The 25,494-nt window shown below is 28.7% G+C and overlaps 1 protein-coding gene across 1 annotated transcript; it reads right to left on the bottom strand.

Annotated features, from left to right (window-relative positions):
* Positions 1-23,401: 23,401 nt before the first annotated feature.
* N7519_008610 (uncharacterized protein) lies at positions 23,402-23,590 on the bottom strand (the record flags this gene model as incomplete). Its single annotated transcript, XM_057295385.1, has 1 exon — positions 23,402-23,590. One exon carries the CDS (start codon positions 23,588-23,590, stop codon positions 23,402-23,404), a length of 189 nt encoding a protein of 62 aa, XP_057143267.1.
* Between the last annotated feature and the right edge of the window lie 1,904 nt (positions 23,591-25,494).

Consider the following 25,494-nt stretch of genomic DNA (forward strand, 5'->3'; position numbering starts at 1 on the left):
ATCACTTATTAAACTAAAATAAAAAGTAAAAGGCCTAAATATTATTTATAAAGCTATAGAAACCCTTTTAAGATATTATAATTACTACTAATAATAGTATATTATTTACTATCTAAAATAAAATATTAAAGCTAGTATCTACCCTCTATTATATCTATTTTATATACTAAAAAAAAAAGAATCCTATATCTAATATTAGAATAAGTATAGATAAAAAAACTACTATAATTCGATATCGGATTACTTCTATATTAATATATTAGAAGGTAGAGATTAAAGATAGCCTAAAGAAAGAGACTAATTTAAAGATAAAAGCTAAAGATATAGATTCTCTATATACTAAAGAAAATTATAAAACTTAGTAAATACTACTATATTTAATAAAAAGGGAAATAGTACTACTTCGATATTAGAAAACGCTTATTTTATCTATTAGGATAAAAATCACTAAATAAATAAATATCTATAAAAAAGCACTCTAATCTAAATATTAAAAATAAACTAATCGAGATAATTAGGAAAAGTTAAAAAGCTAGAGTAAATACTAATATATTAATTTAATATCTACTAATCGGGACTATAGTATACTTTTATATACTAATTACTCTTAAAAATAGTAGCGAAATATATATAGATTTAGATACTAATATAAAATATAATATAATTAGTAAAGAGTTCGTTTATAAAGTAAAATTACTAGCTATACCTTTTTTATCTCTTTCGATAAAAGATGTTATTTTAGACTAACTCTATACCTATAGGGTATTTTAGATACTATTTATAATTAGAGATTTATAAAATACTATAAAGATAGTAAAATAAGCCTATATTAGTATCGATAGAGACTCGAGATTTAAAAGAAGTCCTATCCTTTTATCTAAGACTTTTATTAATAGATTCGACGTTATTTTATATTCTAACGTTAATAAATAGTAGTTCGGAGTTAAAGATTTTAAGCTTTAGAAATCTTATAAATTTATAAAATAATCTAAAAACGCCGCTATTATTTATACCCTAATTAAAATATTAGAAGAGGTATAGCTACATAATAAAAATATAAGCGAATCTAAACTAGATTAGGACTAAATCTCTTTTAAATTAGAAGAGTATTGTTAGAGCAGTCACGTGATCAGCATGTGATTGTTACGTGACAGCCCGGGTCCCAGGACTTCCAGTAGTTAGTGTAGATAGCTTCCTCTCTCTCTTCTTTTCCTCACTAGAGTCTAATACAGTTTCCCCTATATCATTTCATTCCTACGTAGCCTTCTCTCTCGCTAATAGGTTATAAGGCCCTTACTCGAGGACTCCGAGCACCTAAATTAATAGTTTTTCTAGCTAATTAGAATTTTCAATTTTCACTATATTTATAGGACGCGTACCGGCCCGTCCTATAGTAGCCCTATATATACCGGATTAGCGAATCCGTATTAATAATAAGATCTTCGAAGATATCGCTTTTAAGATCTCTATTTTTCTCTAGGGATTCTTACCTCGCTAGAGTATAACTATAAAAACTTTATATCGCGACCGAAATCGGACCGCGAACTATTTCCTTAAGACTCGATAATCGATTCGACTCTCGACACTATACTAGTCTATCGAGACTAATTCTATAAACTAGCTAAAATAGCTAATTCTAATAACGTTTTCGATATTAGTAAGGGCTTATTATACTCTCTCCTTATATCTCGTTAAAACCTATAAAACCCCGCTTATTTAAAGTAGTAGCTACTAGCTTTTTATATAAGAAAACTATATATAAATAATAATAATACTAGAGCTCTCTATAAAAATATAAGTCTAGTATAAAGGCTAGAGAAAGGAAGACTCCTATTTAAGAGACTAAAGCTAGTACCCTAAATAGTAATCACTAGTAAATAGCTAGAACCTATAATTTAAAACCTAATAAAGCCTATAATTTAGTAGAGATAGGCGTTAGTAGGACTAAATATATTAGGAAGAGTATAGACTATATCTCTTATACTAAAGGTATTATCTAGGATTTAAGAGATTAAAGACGATACCCTAGTTTATTAGCCTATTTTCTAGTAGTTTAAATAATAGGCTATTCGGTAGCCTATACTAAAGTAGACTACCTAATATCCTATATTATAGCTTTAGGCTTATAATATAATTTATTAGTATATAAATTAGCTTAATATAGAAGCCCTAATTCTTCTACTAGCACTACTATAGCTAAGAAAATAGGCTCTAAAGACTATAGTATTAGAGATAATTCTAAAGTCTTTAATCACTATTTACTAGTCTATTAAACGAGATAATAATATTATCTCTTAGGAAGTATAGATTCGATAGTATATTCCGTTTTTATAGAGGGAAGCCTTACCCTAAACACCCCTTCTAATTCGTTAATTTTAGACTTATATATAATAGGGGCTAGTAAAAGCTTAAAAAGATAAGTATTAGATATAGCGAGCTATTTATAATATAGAAGATCCTATACCTTAAAAAGTCTCTAATTCTTTATACTATTTACTAGGAGCTTTTAGAGAAAAGACTCTATAAATAGAGATTTTTTATATTATAAACCTAATCGAAATTAAATAAAACCCGATCCTAATCGAACTTAATCATTCTATAATTAATTATAATTAAATTATAATCGAACCCGATCCGATAATAATAAATCGAGAACTATCTATTATTATAATTAGTATAAATAATTCTATTACCGAGATAGGATCTATCCTATTAGAATAGTTTATTCCCTACTATTCGAGCCGAATTAGATACTTACTAAAGCGCTATAGCTTTCCTAATAACCCCCTCTATCTCCTAAATCCTCGAAGACTATATTAACCGAAACGAGTATATATAAGACTAGATATTCTATAGGGTAATACTAGTATAGGCGAGGGATTAGGGTAAGAATAAGTGTAAGAATAGGTATAAAAGTAGGATATATAGAGAGAGAGAATTATAGTCTTAAAGGTTATCGCTAAATAGAGCACTCCTTTTATTTATAATAGTAGACTACTATATATTAAAGACGTTAAAATCTCTTAGTCTTATAAGTAAGCTCTAAAGTCGAAATATATAGATAGATAGTAAGCCGCTATAGAGAGCTAGATTAATAACCTATATATAAAAGGAACTTTCGATATTATATAGAAATTGTAAGGTATTATACTATTATCTAGTTAATAGGTATACGATTTAAAAGTTACTAAAGATAATAAGATTTATAGCTTTAAAGCTAGATAGGTAGTATATAGAAACTACTAGATAAAGAAAGAAGATTCTATTTTTTATATCCTAGTTATCTAGAATATATTAGTAAAAATTGTCTTTACCTTTATTATTTAATAAGGTTATAAATAGCGTTAGTTTAATATAGTTACTATATACCTTAACGTTTTATATAAGAATTATAAGATAGTCTTTATTATTTAATCTATTAGCTTCGAATATTAAAAGCTAGATATTAGAGTAAAAGGCTAGGTCTATTAGTTAAAATAAGCCCTATATAGACTTTATAACTTAGCTACTCTTTAGAATAAAGAGTTTAATACTAAACTAAATAAGATCGGTTTCTATATATTTAATAATAATCTATATATATATATAAAGAAGTATAGTAATTCTATATAGTTTTTACTAGTATATATAAATAACTTTATTACTACCGCTCCTATAGATAGGGAGATAGACTAGATTTTTTAAAAGGTAAAATAGTAGTTTAAAATTAAAGATATAAAGGAGCTATCTCGTTTCTTTAATAGTACTATTTTATAAGATTATAAAAAGAAGACAATTTAAATATTATAGAAAGTCTATACTCTAGAAGCTCTTCGTTTAGTAGAGATATTAGTATATATAGTACTCCCTATCCTACTATTACTAAATAGAAAGTAGGATATAGATAATAAAGATCTAGAGATTCTTCTCTATAAAGATAAATATATATAATATAGATCTTTTATTAGTAGGCTAAATTAGCTAGCTATTAAAATAAGACTAGATCTTAAATTCGCTATTATAAAGCTTTAATATTATATAGCTTTACTTATAATAAATAATATAGAAACTATATATATAGTTTATAAATACCTAAAAGGGATAACCGAGCTCTATATTACTTTTAGAAAAGTCTCTAATATAATATTCTTTATATATATAGATATTTTATATAGTAATTAGTATAATACTAAATCTATAGAAGGTATAATTTAGTTCTTTAAAAGAGCCTCGATATACTAATATATTAGAAAATAGATTATTATAATACTATCTTCTACTATTATAGAATAGTATATATTAGATAGACCTATATAAGATATATAGTAGTTTTCGAAGATAGCTACTACTTTTAATCTATAGAACGTTAGAGAACTAATTATAATCTTAACCGATAATATTAATATCTAGTTACTAATAGGAAAGAAATTATATAAGAATAGTATTTATTAGTTTAATATAAGATAGTTTTTTATTAAAGATATAATTTTTTAAAGTAAAATCGATCTATAGAGAATCGATATAAAGAATAATATTACTAATAGATTTATAAAGCCGCTTAAGAAGGATTAATATAAGCGTTTTATTTAGATACTAGGTCTTAATTAATCTATATATAAAATTTCTAGATAGAAAGGAGGTTTTATAAAGCGTAGGAAAACGATAGAAAATAGCTAAAATAATAAGAGGTTTTTATATAGAGAGTTAAAAAGATTATATTATAATAGTTAGTCCTAAAGGAGGGTATTAGAGTAGTCACGTAATTAGTATATAATTATTATATAATAGCCCGGGTCCTAGGACTTCTAGTAGTTAGTGTAGATAGCTTCCTCTCTCTCTTCTTTTCCTCTCTAGAGTCCAATACAGTTTCCCCTATATCATTTTATTCCTACGTAGCCTTCTCTCTCGCTGACAAGTATCTTAATATATTCGATTATAGAAAGGCTAGTATACTACTAAAGATAAAGAGCTCTAACTATACTATTAAGCTTAAAGAAGATAAAACTCTACTTTATAATCCGATTTATCCTCTTTTATAAATAGAGTTCAAAGAGCTATAGGCTTACTTTATCGATAATATTAAAAAAGGGAGAATCCTACTATTAAAGAGTCTAATAGGAGTACAATTCGCATTTACCAAAAGGGCGCCGTTTCCGGCAACCCCCCATGTTGGGTTTAGCGGCCGTCTCGTATCGCCCTATTCTAGTTTAGCGTCGCCCTATCGGGTATAGTGTCTCGCACTATCCCTAAACGGGAACTGCCGCTAGTCGCCGCCCTCGGGAGCCTTTATTAACTATATAGTCTAGATAGTACGTCGCTCGACCACCTCTCTCTTCTTTCCTACGGCCGTACGTTCTCCTTAGCTCGCGAGCGCGGATATTACTACTCCGGCCCCCTATATTTCGGAAATAACCATTCCTATAAGGAGTACTTCGCCCCCTTCGCTCCCCACTCATATCACTATAAAGTCGCTAGTATCTACCGACTGATTCGATATCCGTTATATAAGATACTAATCTTTCCTAGATAGAGGTATATAATATAGCTTATAAAGTATCCTCGCCTATATAAGTTAGCCGCCTCTAAATAGTCTACTAGCTATTAAGAGCTACCTATTTTAGCCCGGTTTAAACCTTTTAAAGTAATCTTTCCTATATAGGGAATCGTATCTAGCCTATATCTTATTTCCGAGGTAGGACTATAACCCTTCGATAGGTATATAGTGTTATTATCTACTCGGCGTAGCGTAACTACTAATAATAAAAATGCCTCTTACGTCCCCGGATTCCTATTATCCGGTATAGTCCCGAAGGCGCTCTATTAATTCCTAATAGATAATAACTTATAAGAAAGCTCGAGCGGGCTATATAATTATCTATCGAAACTACTATAGAATTATCCGAATAGTAGGATAATTATTAGGTTATATTCGTAACTATAACCGGACGATCTATCGCTTATAGGGTACTATACTAGTTTAGGAACTAGGATATTATAGATTATAGCTCTATAAGGCTAATATAGAACTACTTACTATAGTTTACGGAAAAGTTAGAGGGATTAGTCTAGGGAATTAGTCTATAAAGGCGTCTATATATCCGAATAGTCCGATAGAGCCGCGGCGAATCGGTATACTTATATATAAGATAGTAGCTATAGTAATTAGCTATAGTCTCTAAGTGAGGTAGATACCGATAAAGAAACTACCTTTACTTATAGGTCTAATTTATAGATCCTAATATAGCTTAGGAGATTGGTAGCTAAATGAGGATACTAGTATATATAACCTCTAAGTGGTAATATAGCGATACGGCGGAGCTACTTAGTATTATTTAAAGAAGTGATTTTAGATACTTTATAAGCTATCCGCGTTTCTTTTCTATTTCGGTAATCACTTCTTATTTACTATCTATTAATTTAGCCGCTATATATATTAGCCTTAATAATATTAGCTTCTACTCTTACCCTCCTATAAAGTCCTCCTTATATACGCTCCCTACTTCTTATTAAAGGGCCTATAATACCTCTATAGCTCTTTAGCCCCTTCCCTATACCCTCCCGCCGAGACTATAATTCTAAAAAGCGACCTTTAACTTAGCATTTAGTACTAGTACTAATATCTCTCTAGTATCCTAAGATACCCTAAAGGAAAATTTAGATTCTTATATAGGAAATAAATTTAATATCGAAATAGAGAGAGCTATAACGTAAAACGGCTAAGAAATATATAGGATAGACTTAGACGTATACCTCGATTTAGGGCTCTAAAACGAGTGTTATACCGATATACCTAAAAGCGACTATATATACTTAGTAACTAGTATATTAGAACTATTACTAAACTATAGTAAGTAAGCCTAGCTAATATTATCTACTAGATTATCTAGACCGATACCCTTTAGGAGAGTCTTTTAATAACTTAGATACGGCTTTAACCCCGGTAGAACCTTAGTTATATTATACTAGTAGGCGCGAAATATTATATTTCTATTCGACTTATCTCGCTAACTTATATAAGATCCGCCTATTACCTTAACCGTTACTTAAACCGACCTCCTAAGATAGCACTATAATAGTATCCCGTCGCTAAGAACTTATAATAAGACTAATAAGAGCACTACTCCGCCCGAAGTTAGCTTAGCTTACCCGCATATCTTACTATCACCTCCGATAGATATACTAGTATAGCCTAGTATTAAAACCGTTATCTAAGATAAATCTATCGTAGATAATACTATATCTGGGTTAGAAAACCATAGAGCCCAGACGGGTATTATAAGAAATAGGGTCGTAACATAAATTGTCTAGGTTAAAAAACTCTCAATTAGCACGGCTATTTTAGAGAAGGATATAAGAGGCAGACTCACCGAGAGTTAAGCCCGTGCCTTCTCCCGTCTTAGACCTTAAACTCGCTCGGTTAACCAATCATAAGCTATACTAGAAAACCCTCCCTCCTTTTATACGTGATAAAAGGCAAATTCCGCCTAGCGGAAGCAATTTCCTACCGTTTCTGTTATTATCCCTATCCGCCGAAACGATAAAGTAGATATAAGGGCTAAGAGGAAATCTCTAACTAGAATACGATAGTATAGTCGCTCGAGCGATAGCGATAACGATATTAATAACCTCGAGAAAGATCGAGTAATACGGACGTTGATAAGTAACTATTTACCGTTGTTAGGTAGGCCTAATTTTAAAGTAAGGAGGCGCCCACTAATAACGTTAAAAAGGGTAAAGGAAAACGTCTTAGCCCCGAGTAATAATATCGTTAGGGAATGCCCTAATCAGTCCCAAGCCCCGTTAGAGATTAGTTTAGCTATCTTATTAGATCAAACATAAGAGATCTTCGGTCGCGGAGTTCTCTATATCCAAACTTACGGTCCTCGATAAGCCTACTTTATAACGTTCCTTCTAGAGGTTTCTTAACCGCCTTCTTGTAAAGGATAAAGGTCCTTTCAATTGTGAAACGGGATCAGCTAACATAGGCGTGTCAGATGTGACATGGCCGAAGCGAGCGGGGTTCGTCATGTGATCGGCCCTGTATCTTGGCATACTGTTTTCCTAAAATCCCAAGGCCCCCCTGGCCCCCCTGAATTCTGACAAGAATTAGTCTTGGCACATAGAGACAATACATTGATCCCCTCCCACAGCCATTGTATCTTACCCGGTTGACAGGCCGTACACCTGAATACTGTATACCTTTACACTTCTATACCGTTACTATCTAAAATGTCTCCTAGATAGTCTTTATAATAGTCTTTATAATAGCCTTTACGCTTTAAAGATTTTACTTAGAACGCACCCTCGCGATAGGTGGGACGTAGAAAACGTAATAAGCAAAACATATCTATAGCTTATAAGGATAGAGATAGGCGGTCGACTAAGCTACCACGACACTCGCTATCTCGTGATGGTCGCAACGAGACTCAGCGAAAGGGTAGGAGGCGCTTACAGTGGTCTTTAGAAGAGGTGGATTTTTTGCTGGAGCTAAGAAGAGACGAGTAACGACCATAGTCGGAGGTGACGAGCTTATTTTTGGAACGATATCCGGGAAGAAGTCCTACTGCGATCCAAGTATATTGGAGTACGTGCGGGCGTCGAGTAAGCAAGGCTAAGAGCATACTAACTGCCGTCTGAAACAATGAATATGCTTTAACCGTCTCTAGTACATACCGCTAAAAACTAACTGCTTGGGGAATACCTCTAATGTAGGACATATCCATATAGAAGTCACGGATTAGTAAAATCTCCCCTTCAGTGTAATACCTTGTCGACATCGTCGTCCATGTCGAAAGTCTGGCGGCCGTATATAAGGCACTATTCGAGAATTAATCCTTCCGGTGACCAACTGGAGGGATTATAAGGGCAGAAGTGAAGCTTCTTTTCGTTGCGTATTGTAGACGACCATTTTGGGGTGACTGGGCTTAACTTTCTATAAGACTTGCTCCAAGACTGGCCCATTCCTTCCGTCGTATCGATATGAGGACTGATTTGACTGGTATTATGGCGATGTTCCTTGTTCACCCCCCCCCCCAAAAAATTGAGATACAGTAACAGTTCTGCGATAGTGGCTCAGTCCAATTGACTACTTCGAATGAATTATACTGGGTACAGAGCGACCGCAATATGAGGTATAAGTCGCTAGTAGAGAAACGAACTCTGTATGTTAGGCATTGGAATGCTCGATAACCGCTTAAGGGCTCGAATTGCTTCCCCCCCCCTAATGTATGCTTTGCTTTCATTTGGACTTTATTTAATTTCTCTTCCTCCTCACGGGCAAGCCACTTTCATATAAAACCCTATTAGTTTTAGTTATCTCTGAAGATATATGAAAACCTTAGGAAATTTGTTAGCGAGAGAGAAGGCTACGCAGGAATGAAATGATATAAGGGAAACTGTATTAGACTCTAGAGAGGAAAAGAAGAGAGAGAGGAAGCCATCTGCACTAACTATTAGAAGTCCTAGGACCCGGGCTATTATATAATAATTATATACTAATTACGTGACTACTCTAATACCCCCCTTTAGGACTAACTATTATAATATAATCTTTTTAACTCTCTATATAAAAACCTCTTATTATTTTTACTATTTTCTATCGTTTTCCTATACTTTATAAACCTCCTTTCTATCTAGAAATTTTATATATAGATTAATTAAGACCTAGTATCTAAATAAAACGCTTATATTAATCCTTCTTAAGCGGCTTTATAAATCTATCAGTAATATTATTCTTTATATCTATTCTCTATAGATCGATTTTACCTTAGAAAATTATATCTTTAATAAAAAATCATTTTATATTAAGCTAATAAGTACTATTTTTATATAATTTCTTTTTTATTAGTAACTAGATATTAATATTATCGGTTAAGATTATAATTAGTTCTCTAACGTTTTATAGATTAAAAGTAGTAGCTATTATTAAAAACTACTATATATCTTATATAGGTCTATCTAATACGTACTATTCTATAGTAGTAGAAGATAGTATTATAATAATCTATTTTCTAATATATTAGTATATCGAGGCTCTTTTAAAGAACTAAATTATACTTTCTATAGATTTAGTATTATATTAATTACTATATAAAGTATCTATATATATAAAGAATATTATATTAGAGACTTTTCTAAAAGTAATATAAAGCTCGGTTATCCCCTTTAGGTATTTATAAACTATATATATAGCTTCTATATTATTTATTATAGATAAAGCTATATAATATTAAAGCTTTATAATAGCGAATTTAAGATCTAGTCTTATCTCAATAGTTAGCTAATTTAGCCTACTAATAAAAGATCTATATTATATATATTTATCTTTATAAAAAAAGAGTCTCTAGATTATTATTATCTATATCCTACTTTCTACTTAGTGATAGTAGAATAGGAAGTGGTATATATAACTATATTTATATAAGTTATAGTGTTTAAAAACTATATACCTTTTATAATATCTAGATTATCTTTTTCTTATAGTTTTATAAAATAGGACTACTAAAGAAATAAGATATCTCCTCTATATCTTTAATTTCGAACTACTATTTTACCTTTTAAAAAATCTAGTCTATCTCCCTATCTATAGGAGCGGTAGTTATAAAGTTATCTATATATACTAATAAAAACTAAATAGACTTACTATATTTCTTTATATATATATATAGACTATTATTAAATATATAGAAACCGATCTTATTTAGCCTAATATTAAGCTTTTTATTCTAGAGAGTAGCTAAGTTATAAAGTCTATATAAGGCTTACTTTAATTAGTAGACTTAGTCTTTTACTCTAATATCTAGCCTTTAATATTCGAAGCTAATAGATTAAATAATAAAAACTATCTTATAATTCTTATATAAAGTATTAAGGTATATAGTAACTATATTGAACTAACGCTATTTATAACCTTATTAAATAATAAAAGTAAAGATAATTTTCACTAATATATTCTAGATAATGTTACCAGCCAGATCTTCAATCAAAAAGAGTGCATTTAACGAGAATACCAAGTATAGAGAAATAAAGGAAAAGAAAGAAAGGATCCTTAAGATTAGAGATTCTTTATACGTGGGGTCCTATTATATATAAATAATAACTAAGGCGGAAACCTTTAGTAGAAACCTCTTTAGATCGTTATATAACCCCCGGCTAAAATTATATTTAGTCTCTAAATACTAGTTTATTATTATTAGTATAATCCTCGAGTATAATTTTATCTCTCGCTATATTAACCTAATTCTATAAACGTATAAGAGGACTAGGCTTTAAAGGGTACTAGTTATAGAAATCTTAGATCTTCTATAGAGTATACTTAAAGTTCTCTATAGGATATTATTATAGATTAAGATTATAACTAAGCTACTAGATATAATACTATAACTTTTAATAATATATTCTTAAATCTAAGATTTTATTAACTTCCTATTTATTTTCTTTAGAAATCTTAATCGGTAATAGAGGATTAATATATTATCTTTAAAGGGATTCTAATATTATCGCTTTCTAAAGTTTATTTAGATTAAATACTAGATATACTTAGATTAAATTAGATAGATCGATCCGATATATATTTCTAACTTTTTTAAGAATCTTATATAGACTATTAATAAGATATAAAAGCTTTCGGCTAGGCCGATCTAATATCTAATCCTTTATTATTATAAAAATATAATCTCCGATATTAAAGTCTTCTTTTTACTATCGTTTATTTATCTATTAAATTATTTTCTATTAAGAATTAGTAATCTACTATTTTATCTTATTTTAGATATTATAAAGCTAGATTAATATATTAGTAGTTTCTTATTTATTCTATATTATAGTTCTTTAGTCTCTCTAATTAAATAATATAGAAGGTTTATATCCTTATTTAATAAAGAAAGGTAATTTCTTTATTATCTTTTAAAGAAGAATCGATACTATAAAATTAACTATTAATAAATACTCTAACTAGTTATTCTAGTTAAATTCTATATATAGCTTTAATCTTTATACTATATACTAATTTATAATCTTACTCTAACTATTAGTCTAAAGGTAATAAGCTATAAAAAGCTTTCTTTTAATTCTTATAATTCGGTAGAACTCTATCTAGAACTTAGAAATAAACTAACTACTTTAGTCTAAAATAATACTATTAGATATACTTATACTTTAAAGTATATAATCGATAAAGAGTCTTACTATTTACTTCGCTATTATCTTTTTATAATATAGGACTAAGATTAGTCTTTTATTAAAACGATTTACTATTATATAAACTATATTATAGCTATAGTAATCTTTAAAGAAAGAACAGAAATCTATTATAATATAGTACTAAAGACTTTTAGAGATCAGGAGTAGGTATAGAAGTCTTAAGGTCCGATTATACTAAAGTTTAATTTATTTATATATTAGATAGTTATAGATATATCTTTCTATATCTTTTACTAATTTAGACTAATAATATTATATAGTAGTTATTTTCTTTAGTTTTTTAATATTAAAGTAGGCTATTATTAGCTAATAGTATATATTATTAAATAATCTAGTTTATATATTACTTTTATTAGGAACTTTAAGTTATTTTTTAAAAAGGAGGAGTCTATTTTATAATATCTAGCAATTATTATCTTTATTTTTGGTAATTCGGTAGAATTTTACTAGTTTTATACTCTATCTATTAGTATATTTTACTATTTCTATAATCTTTTAGTATTAAATATCTTTTAGATTAATAGGACTAATCTTAACTTTTAATTATATACCTTTTTCTAGATATTTTATAGATAGAAGTGTAATTTATCGGCTATTATCGGTATATAATATTTCCTTTTATAATAGAATATCTATAATAATATTCTTTTTACTAAGTCGGTATTTAATTAGGAAATAGAATTAGAAGAGAAATTTACTCTATTTTATTTATTATTAATTTATTTATTAGATAGTTATAAAATACTTTAGAGACTAATAATCTATAAAGATCTTAAAACAATCCTTTTAGGAAAGTCTTTTAAGTTTAGATCGCTATTCTTATAGTATATAGATAATTATTAGAAGCTTTTTATTATATATTTTATAGTTTATCTCTATAGATTATATTATTTTTAAAAAGAATACTACTAGATATTAGAAATTATTATTTTTATAGTATTAAAAAGGAACTATATTAAATACTCTATCTAAGGTATCTATTTCTATTTAAATATAATAAGCGGGATTATAATAATAAAGAATAGGTATATTTATTAGTTTCTCTTTTAGAAGCTAGAAAGCTATTTTATAAAATAAAGACTAATTATAGGAAATATCTTACTAAATTAGATAGTATAAAAGCTTCGAAATAGCGCTATATCTTTAAATAAATTATTAGTAGAAATTATAAAAACCTAAAAACGACTATACTTTTTTTACTATTAATAGAGACTTCTATAACTAAATTATACTAATCTTTTTTAGATTAACTATAATACTATTAGTATTTATAATAAAACTAAAAAACTTTATTTTAGTAATAGTAAATTTATATTTTAATAGTACTATTTATAGACCTACTTTCTATAGATAGGAAAGTATTTCTCTAATCTACTATTTATATTTTTTAAAAGTCTTATTATAGATTAAAATATTATCTATAAATATAATTATATAGTTATTTAGATATTTATTTAAAATACTATTTATAAATTATTAGAAAGTAGCGGGATTATTAGTTAGACTAAAAAGTATAATTTTATATTTAAAAGATCTATATTTTATATAGAAAGTTATAAGATCTTCTATTTCTAGTATTAAATAAATCTAATAGAAACCTTATTAAATATCTAATTTTATAAAGAACTTAGTTTTACTAATTTACTATAGAACTTTATTAATTAGAGGTAAAAGATAATAGTCCTTTTTTATAATAGTATTTAGCTTTTAAAAATCTATATAAAAATAGAGACTACTACTAGACTTCTTTACTATAAGAATTAGTAAAATATATAGTATAGCACTTAGAATAATAAATCCTTTATCGAGATTTTTAATAATATACTATTTTATAGCTTTTAATTTATTAAAAAAAAGCTTATAAAGAGGATAGTATCCTAATTAGGCTTCGGCTTTAAGAATAATATTATAATCTATATTAGGCCGATATAGAGATAGTTTATCTAATTCTTTTTTTAAAAAATATTTTAATAAGGTTATAGTATTTTTTCGATAATATTCTTTTAATTTTATTAAGCTTAAGATCTTTTTTAATAGATAATTTTATAGAAAGAACTCGATCGATTTTATAAAGTAAGGTTATAAAAATCTTAACTCCGCTTTTTAAACCTCTTTTTATCTTTAATTATAGTCTATTAAATCCGGCTCTATTAATAGTACTAATATCGATAGAAGATAGTAGTAGTTCTAAATCTTCTTCTTTTTCGAAAGAGATTAAAATATTAGAGATTTTATTATCAATATTCTAGACTATCCTTCTCTATTCCTTTACCTACTAATAGCTATATTATTATTTATAAATATAAAGATAGATATTATTCTAGAGTTAGTTAGTTTTCTAAAACTATTTTAAAAGGCGATCCTAATAATCTATATCTTTCTAATAGACTTTACTCTATAGAGATCTTTATATAATAGCTTTTAGTATTAAGATAGAGATTTTATTTACTATTTTATCGAATAATATTCTTTTATCTAACTAGATTATATAATATTATTAGTAGTTAAAAAGAATATTATATTTTATAAATTATATCTATTTTAGGATTATATTATATTATCTAAAGTCTATAATTAGTATAAAAATCTATTATTATATCCTTCTATTTATATAAATTATAAAAATAGTAATATAATATATTAGTTCTACTAGCTTACTATAAAATCTTTATATTAGATATTTATAGTTTAGTTATTCTACTCTAATTTCGAAACGCTTATCTAGTAATAGGATTATTATTAAATTAATAAAAATATATCTATCTACTCTAGTATTATTAAATACTAAAATAGAAAATAAGCGTCTATTATATATTAGCTAAATATTAAAAACTAAACTATCTTTAGGACCTTTAATTAACTTTTATAAATCTAATAAAAATAGTAATACCTTTCTTTTATTTAAAAAGAAGACTTTATTTAAATATAAGCTTTTCCTAAATCGATATCGGTATTAGCTTTAAGTTATATAATTTTATTAATATAAAATATAGATATTATAAGGATAGTAGTTATAGCTATAAAAGTCGGTTTCTTTTTTAGATATTTATAAGTTATATATCCCTATTCTTTATAATAGAAATATTATCTTTCTTTTATTAAAGTCTCTCTTTTAGTAGATAATATTCTAATATTATTAGTATTTCTTTTATATTTTATATAAAAAGTATATATCTAATTTATTATTATTAAAGATATATCGCTATTTCCTTTTAAAATAGCTACTAAAGATTATATATAGAAAGTAGACTTTATTTTTTATTATAGACTAATCTTATAAGATATACTCTAATAATTCTAGATAAAAGTATCGAATAAAATAGATTCCTAATTAACTACCTATATAATTTAGTTTTAAAATAGGTAGAGGAGCTTAAAATATAAGTCTCGCTTTTAGTTTTCGATTATAACCGCTACCTTTTTAATAAGCTATATAAATTCTATAAAAAAATTAGTAAAACTATCCTTTAGCTTTATTTTAAATTTATAGTATATAATATAGGCTTTAGTATATCGATTTAGATTTATAAAAATAGTCTTTAGATAAAAGATAATACTATCGGCGTTTTTATAGGGAGTACTAATATTAGCACTTATTTAAAAAGTAATATATAGCTAGGTTTTACTTTTATAGCGACTTTAAATATAAAGCTTATAATAAATAGGTAGAGGATAATAGTTAGTATTAGCTTTAAGTTTCTAGCGAATTATAGTTTCTTAGATTTTAAAACGGACCCTTTTCCTATTATTTAATATTAGGATATTAGATATCTTTATAGTTTTATAAATAGTAGCGGCTTTTATAATCGGTATACTAGAACTAATCTAATTCTAGATATTTATAAAACGAAAGGTAAGATTACTATACTTATAAATTATAATATTTTAATAAATAGTAGCTTTATTATACTCCTAAATAAATATTTTAATTTTTTAATTTTTTTAGTTTAAAGGATAGTTACTTTATCCTTAAATTACTAGATCTTATCTTTTAATTTCTTATAATTATAAATAAGTTTATAGAACCGCTTTTTATTTAGGGTCTAATATAGATATTCGCGGATCGGGGATTTATTTTCTTTATTATATTTATAAGTATTAACTAGTCTCTATAGATTAAAAGTTAGAATATTCGGATTAAAAGTAGCGACTATCTCTTATTTATAACTTTTATTATCTTTAGATATAGTAGTAGGCTATTTACCTTAATTTATTAGTAGGTTTCTTTTCGATCTAGCTATTTTAATTAGTTAGAGACTTCGGTTTAGGATTAGGATCGAGGTCTTAGCTATATAATACTAAAGAATAAAAGTAGGGAAATAATAGGACCAAAACTAATTATAATAATAGTCTATATAGACGTACTATTAAAGAAATAAGAGTGGTACTTAATATTATATTACTAGCTAGATCTTTAATTAAAAAGAGTGTATTTAACGAGAATACTAAGTATAGAGAAGTAAAGGAAAAGAAAGAAAGGATCCTTAAGATTAGAGATCCTTTATACGTGGGGTCCTATTATATACAAATAATAACTAAGGCGGAAACCTTTAGCAGAAACCTCCTTAGATCGTTATAGATAACTAGGGTATAGAAAATAGAATCTTCTTTCTTTATCTAATAATTTCTATATAATATCGAAAGTTCCTTTTATATATAGGTTATCGATCTAACTCTCTATAATAGCTTACTATCTATCTATATATTTCGACTTTAGAGCTTACTTATAAGACTAAAGGATTTTAATATCTTTAATATATAGTAGTCTACTATTATAAATAAAAGGAGTACTCTATTTAATAATAACCTTTAAGACTATAATTCTCCCTTTTTATATATCCTATTTTTATATCTATTTTTATACCTATTTTTACTTTAATCCCTCGCTTATACTAATAAATAGTAGTTCACTCGGAAAATCAAAGAGGCTATAGGCGAAGTTCGCTTTCCCTATTATTAAGGCCTTATTATTGTTATCTCCTCCGAGAACTACTTATAGGGCACTAGGCTTATATATTTATCTTATCCTATAATATCTATCTTTTGGGATCTTTCGAATATCGACGAAGCTAGAGTGACTTTTATACTATACCTATAGGATATAACGAAAGAGGAAACGCGGGAAAACTAACTAGTTAAGCTAAAGCTATAGCCGAACGAAATCCTTTTTATAAAAGGATCGGTTAGAATAGAGATAGAGGTTCCTACTAGAGGCTCCTTTATCTAGTAAGGTAATACTAGCGTACTAATAGGGCCTGATATATACGGGCTAGAGGTTTTTGAATTTATAACGGTTTAGGTAGCTCGCGTCCTAGGGAATCGCTAGTATTAGACGCGGAATCTAGACAAAGAATTGTGTTAGTCATGAGATGTAATAAAGGATCTTCGTTTGTGACTGCTCACGCTGCGCTTCTCATATAAGCTCCGGTTGATGAGTTTGTTTCTTGGGCGAATGTGTTTCTTACTACTCTATAAAACGAGATTAGCCAAGTATGTAGGAACGGGTAATAAGGTATTCTCTTCATATCTTACAATATCTCCGCTATATTTTAATATAGGAGTAAATATAGAGTTATAGAAACGGATTTTAAAGTGAAGTTATATAATCCTATAGCGGAAGATCGCCTAGTGGTAATAAAATAGGTATCCGGTATATCTACTATAGCTAGCTATTCTATATATAGCGACCTCTTATCCTAGCTTCTATTCTAGATAAGCTCTCTCGCTTTTTATATATTAATTATTATACTAGGCTATATTAGGGATATAAATATATATCCGAGCGTATATATCTCTATAGTATTTATATAGTATCTTATACTTAACCTAGCGGCTCTATAAAGACTAGAACCGCTAGTTCTATAGTCGTTACTTATAACTTACCTAAATAGCTTATTCGACTCCGATATAATTATTTCGAAGATCGAAGATAAATTATTCCTACTTTTTAATAATTTAACTATATAATAGTTACTAGAGGACTTTTTAATTAGAGGATAGGTATAGAGCCGGGTTTACTACCCTAAAAAATTCTTTAAGAGGGCTTTAATAGAAGATAATAGACTATTAATAGAAGGGTATTCGATAGAGATTGTTAGAAGATATCGATATCTTTAGCTTAGGGTACGAATCGTAAATATCTATTCGTCCTATTACTATTAGTATATTCGAAACTAACTATATATCTTATATTAGTTTACCCGCTAGATAATATATAATTAGACGCGATATTTTATACCTACCTAATTAGTAGATAAATTAAAGTAAATAGTATAATCTTCCGCTTATTACTATAACTTAGTTATTAAAAACCTATTTTAGAGTAGAGGTTCTTCGGACTCGGAGTCGGTACCTTCTTTAGCACTATCCTTATCTATTACTCTTTTTATAAACCAGTAGGGAAAAGCTACGCCTAGAGAGACCTAAGATAGATATTAGAATATAAAGCTTTTTGAAACTATTCTAATTATAGCGGTAACTCGGTTTTAGTACGCCGGAAATTATAGCTAGCTATTATAATATAAAGTAAAAAGCTAGTAATATATTAGATAAAGTTAAAGATAGGGTATAAACGGATAAAGAAGTTTTTAATATAGCCGAAGAGATTATACTATTATAGAGACTTTAATAAGTAAAGTGCCTATAGTTCTAAGGTAGATATATAAGAGATATACCTTTACTATATAAATAATAAGAAAAGAAAGGTACTTATAATTAAGTATATAATAAAAAAGCCGAAGGTAATAAGTAAGTAACTCTATAATACTATTCTCGGTATAGAGAGTAGGGATTATAGTAATATACTCTATAGTATTATTTTAGGTACCTATATTTTATTAATTATAATATTATTTTTAGGTCTATAGTCTAGGGTATATCGAAATTAGTTATATACTTTTATTCTACTAGATTAAGTAGAGCGTTAATCGAGTATTATAGTAAAAGATATAAGATCTTACTCGACCGCCTATCTATATACTATAGTACTTCCGGAAATTGGTATTACTACCTATACTTTTTTAATATTTCTCTATTTTTAATACTAAAATACGCTAATCTATATTAAAAGTGGCTATCGGAATATTAATATTCCTATATTTATAAATATAATTTCTAATAAGAAGTGGTTCTACTCTAATATTAAGTAATTTATATTAGATATTAATCTATATTAGTAGATCTAGATTATATAGATAGGTTCTTAAATATTATTTAATCTCTATATCTAATACTATTATTAATAAAGAAAACTATCTTCTACCTAGTAATATTATATAACCTCCGATAAAGGTTCTTAAACTCCCTACTAGGACTATTTTAGGATTTCTTTTTTTTACTATTATAAAGTAGAATACTTTATAAATACTACTATCTTAAGATAGGTAGATCTATAATCTTCTACTATATCTATCTCGATCTAGTTAAATTTTTAAGTTTAATAATAATAATAATATATCGGTTTTCTTTAATAAAATATCTAATCCGAACTCCCCTAAGACCTACCTTTAATAAGAGTAGGCCGAAAATTATTTAAAAAGAATAGTGTAGGATAAGAATTTATAAAAGGGGATATATATTATTTAAAATAAAGGGGCTAAGATTTTTATAGTAACTAAAAAAAACTACTATTATTAAATTGAATTCGATAAAATAGAGCTTCTATATAATATATACTAGAAGTATAATAATAACCTCGAACCGGTTCTTTTTAATAGCCTAGATAAGAGGTATTAAAAGTAAGGTAGATAGTTAAATCTACCCTTTATTAGAGGTATAGAACTATTAATCTTAATTCTATAGTTTAGAGAGAAGTTTAATAAATACGATATTCTTAAATTACTAAGATAGTCTTCCTATCTTCGGCGATAGAATCTAGTGTTTAATACCCCTCTCTTTTAGTTAGCTAATATAATTAATAGTTTTCTTTCCTATTTCCTCTATCTATCTTAGAGAATACTTATATCTAGCTTTTTTATAGTCTATAGTAAATATAGCGCGCTTATCCTATAATATTAAGAGTATATCTAGCTAAGTTTAATTTAATAATAATCTAACTATAATAGTGTCTTAAATTATTTAGAAATTAGTTATTCTATTCTATATCCTATAGTATATTTTTATAGTAAAATAGACGCTTATTAGCTTAGATAATCTAGAAAATAATATATATAGTTTATCTTATAAAGGGTAGGTATTTAATATATCCTATAGATAGTATTCGGTAGATAGGATAACTTTTTAGGGTTTCGAGCTTTTCTATATACGATTTATAAACTATATATCTATATAGAATTGTTATCTAGTGATTTAGTTATATATAATAGATCTTATACTCTAAAATATATCTTTCTCTTTCTCTAGAAAGATCTATTTACGCCTTTTAGTACCTCTCTTTCTCTTAGCGAAGTTTATCTTAATATATTCGGTTTTCCTTTTTTAACTATTTTATTTTATAGCGGACTTCTTTATTAAGTAGCTAGATAGTATTATCCTAGACTATTATTAGATAAGGATAAAGAAGAGAGTATAAAGAATAAGTACTAAAGTAGATAGCTTTTTCTTTTCGGTTCTTTTATATTTCCGCGATCGAGTTTTATTATCGGCTATATTAATAAATATACTCTCGGAATCTTTATAGTTATAATTATAGCGAGGGGCCCTTTAAAGTCGTAAACTATCTAGCTAGAGGTTTAGTAGTTCTTTATTATCGGCTATAATAATAGTATTAGATCGGTTTACTATTATAGCTCTATAGTTACGTTTAGAGGAAAGTTAATCTAAATAGGCGTAAGAAGAGGAAAAGAAAATATTATAGTAAATAACTAGCTAAAGAAAGAACTTTATATCTAAGACTAATAGTAATAGACTTAGCCCCTAGTATTTAATTAGATATTAGTAAGTAGTATAGTATAATTAGATATTAAGCCTATATACTTCGACTAATTAAACTCTTTAGTCTTAGATAGATATTTATCTATCGATATTATTTAATAGTAATAGGGATACGATATAGGTAGAGAACTAATCGAGAAAATATTATTTTATTATTTATAAATAGAATATAGAAATAGATAGTAAAAGGATTATAAGGAAGCCTATAGTGATTAATATATAAGTATACTAGATTAAAGAGGACTATAAAAAGATATAATCGTTTAGAAAATAAGGTAAGTCTAGCAATTTCTAAGCTAAGCTAAACTATAAAATAAGACTAAAAGTAATATATAAGGCTAGTTTATTAGAAATAATATAAAAGTAAAAAATTCGGCTTAATACTAGGCTTATAATAAGACTAAAGGAATATATAAAATTATAAGTCTTTATTATACTATACGCCTATAGTTACTTTAGCGTTATCTCCGCTATAATTCTTACGTCTTTTAAAGGGGTCTTAGGTTATATATCTTTAGTAGCCGAATCTAACGCTTAAGCTCTTTTATCTCTATCGCCGAGTCCGTTTTTATTTTATAAGTTGATTTTCGTCTCTATATAGATAACGCTAGGCTATAAACTAGTTTACTATAGTATCTTCTACTATAATTATAGCTTAACTAAATAGAGGTGTCGCTCCTATTATTATCACTTTTACTAGCTTTAAATTAATTCTTTATCTTTAATCTATATTAGTTTATATTATATATAGTCTTACTAACTTTACTATTATAATCTTTATTAATATTATCTAATCTATACTTTCTATAATAAGTACTTTTAAGCTCTTTAGCTTTTTAATAAATCACTCTATCTCTATCTAAAGTAGAGCCGGCTATAATATAATAGATAAAAGTTTGTCTTTCTAAAGTAAATAGACTATCTTTCTATTTAATAAATATCCGAGTTTATAGATATACTATATCTTTAGCGGATAGTAGTAGATTAAAAGGATTAAGCCTTTACTTATTATTATTTTCGACCTTCTAACCGATACTAATAAAGTCCTCTATATACTTTCACTAGTATTTCTAAAACTCCTTAGGAAGCCCGTTCCTAGTTCTAGTTACTTTAGCGGTACTATAAGTTTTTATAGTTAAAATATATTTAATCTAACTTAGATTATAGCTTTTATATAATCTAGTCTAAATATAATAGATCGGTATAGACCGGCTTCTATAGCGTATAAAGATCTAAAAGCCGGTACCTTTAGACTACTAATATAATACTTTAGCTAAATATAATTAGCGTTACTATTTTATAGTTCTCGCTTCTAGGGTATTAAGCCCTATAAGTTAACTACTATTAATATTAATATTAGATTTAGTATTAGATTCTTTATTAGCTAAAAGCTAGCGAGCTTAGTCTAGCTAATTATTTCTACTATTAGAAATAGAATCGGTATCTTTATTAATACTAAGATTCGGTATCTAGATTAATTATTCGGCCTACTTTTAACTAATATTCTAATACTTAATAAAATAATACTATTTATTAAAAGTCTTTAGAAAACTATATATTATATTATAAACCGCTTAGAATTTATCTAAAGAGCTTATCTTTATTATCTTATTTACTACTTACTACTAGGTCTTATATAGAGTATTATAGCTAGTCTTAGATATAGTACCTATATTAATATTATTAATATTATAATCTTTGTTAGCTCCTCGAATATATTAGTTAAGCCTTTAAAAAAAAATTAAAGATATCCTTTATAATTAGGGGTCTAGGATATAAAGAAATCCTTAACTATTTTTTCCGACTCTTTAGATATCTTACTATAAATAACATTTTTAATCTAGTAGCTTAGTAGGTCTAGCTTATACTTAATTAGAATATCTTAATTAGAAGTATCTCTAAGTTCGATATCTATTTCGTTATTTAATTTGTAGTTATCTATATTTAGGGTAAAGTTATCTAGGAGTATTAGGCTTCTAATAAATCTCGCCTTCTATTTAGGAGCTTTACCCTTCTTATTTTAACTATACTTTTACCTTAATTCTTATACGCTTAAGGATTTAGATTAATAGGATTCGGAGTCTAAACTTACTTCTATAGATACGAGTATTTAGATATTATAGGTATTTCGCTAGGCCTTTTAGGCCTTCTTTCTTAGCTTTTTAACTATATTAATTCTTAAAGCCTAGTTAACTTCCCTATATTCGGAGAAAGAAGGTATAATTTATATTTTAAGCCCGCGGTAGTGGTTATACGGATTACAAAATGGATACTATAGGCCAGAAACCATACTATAGGCCAGGAACGATGCTATAGGCCAGGAACCATGCTACAGGCCAGGAACCATGCTGCAGGCCAGGAACCATGCTGCAGGCCAGGAACCATGCTGCAGGCCAGGAACCATGCTACAGGCCAGGAACCATGCTGCAGGCCAGGAACCATGCTGCAGGCCAGGAACCATGCTGCAGGCCAGGAACCATGCTGCAGGCCAGGAACCATGCTGCAGGCCAGGAACCATGCTGCAGGTTAAGAACGATAACGTAGGAGCAAGCCCACAATTAATTCAATTTCTAGTTGGGCCTAGTTGAGTTACCAGTCAAAAATCAATTGTGGTAATATCAGCGGTACAGGATGGATCGAAATCAGTTTCACCACTTTACTCGCTTTGGTTCTTTCCCGAACCCTATTTTGAAGCCCGCTAGGCTACATTTGATTTAGCCTGTTTTGGATTATCGGAATGTATTGTAAGGGCGTATCACATGATCAATCAGTCTGTAAATTACACAAGATATCCATACAGCCGATACGTAGCACCGTCTGCTGCTCGCGTAAGCACTCTCTCTTATCAGGGCGCTCACTATGACCCTCTCCACCGACCGTCTGTAGAGTGGCGCCTGGTCTTCCCCCTCATAATTTGATATAATTCATGATGAGCCATTGAGCAAATTGCTAGCTACGTGGCGAGAACATAAACCACCTCCGTAGTTTGCGGCCATTAATCAAAACCCCCTGATAACCGTCCGATATTCCTCTGATCGAAGAGGTGTTCAACTCAAGAGATTCAGCTTCGCGGGTTTCTCAGGGAATTTCGGAGCACATCGGGATTCAATTTACTTAAGAATATAGGCAATCCCACCCTAAAAAAAAGCAGATTACGGCCTTCATCGAGGGTAAGCCGTCCGATGAGGCAGTTCGCAGCCCTGACTTCAAAGTTTCTGGCCATCCCGGCCCTTCCAAGCACCACTTTTCCTTGTTGAGTGTACGCAAGAACTTGTTTGTCTTTGCGTTGCAAGTCAAGGAGGCTTTCAAATAAATATTCCCACCGACGCACCGTTCCGTCCAAGACCTACCCTCAGAATGGTGATGTCGTGCATGTGCCGTATCTATCATAGCAGGCGTTGCCAGTAGTCCCCCCCACGAACCTGCAAGCCGATTTGGTTGTACACTGGCAAATTTTTCTACCTTCCACGTAATACTCGCAACACGTGTCTGATGGGGGGCCACAATAGGCTCTCGACAGCTGAGGTGCTACTTTAGTGCATTTCAGAATCTCCTGTGTCTCTGTCTCCTCTGCAGTCCGTCTTCTTCTGTTGCTATTTTAATCATTAATTGTATTTAGCCAGACAGATATAGCTCACTTACTCAGGGGGCGTATTTTCTCCAATGTCAAAGCAAGCACAGGAATAGTCATCTGAGGTGCACCATTTCGGACAGTCACATATCAAGGATGGATTTAGCCTTGCAGAGCAAAGCATACCTGCAGCTGCACATGCTACTTTGATAAATAGAAGAGAAATAATTAGATCCTGGCTGAGCTTCATATTTAGTGAAGTGAATAGTAAGATAGAATCCAGTTGCTAGATTGCAATAGCAAAAGTAAAAGTGAGCAGCTTAGCGAGGGGGGTTTATATTAATCTAGAGAGCCGTACTACGGCACTCTATTGCCTAGCTAGATTCTAGATTCAAGTCTAGAATCCTCGAGAGTAGGGTTCGACAATAATCTCGAACTAGAATTCCTAGATGACCTTCCTTTTACGTCATAAGTATAAGTTAATTAACTCTATACCTCACGATAGCATCGTACAAAGTCTCGAACGAAAAACCCTTTTCTAACGCCAAGCTACCGCTCCATGCACTGAGAGGGTCCAGGCTCTGCCGTTTGCAGAATGCGGACCGCCACCGTCGATCTAGACTAAATTTCCAATGAGTTTACCTAGCCATGAGATCCAGACTCTATTCAATATTGCCTGTATCAAAATGACGTATAGCCCCATAAGTTGGAGTTCCCAAGCTTATAGCAAAGCGGTGAATGTTATTAAAGTTAATGATCTCGGGTCTTTCGGACGTATTATTTCTCATTGGGCCCGTGGTAGGTCGGCCTTGGATTTCTTGTCATTTGAGTCTGTTAGAATCATAAGCGCA

Source organism: Penicillium mononematosum, assembly GCF_028829835.1.
Source record: "Penicillium mononematosum strain IBT 11891 chromosome Unknown utg000005l:1.0-9366267.0:1.0-9372171.0, whole genome shotgun sequence".
Classification (NCBI taxonomy): domain Eukaryota; kingdom Fungi; phylum Ascomycota; class Eurotiomycetes; order Eurotiales; family Aspergillaceae; genus Penicillium; species Penicillium mononematosum.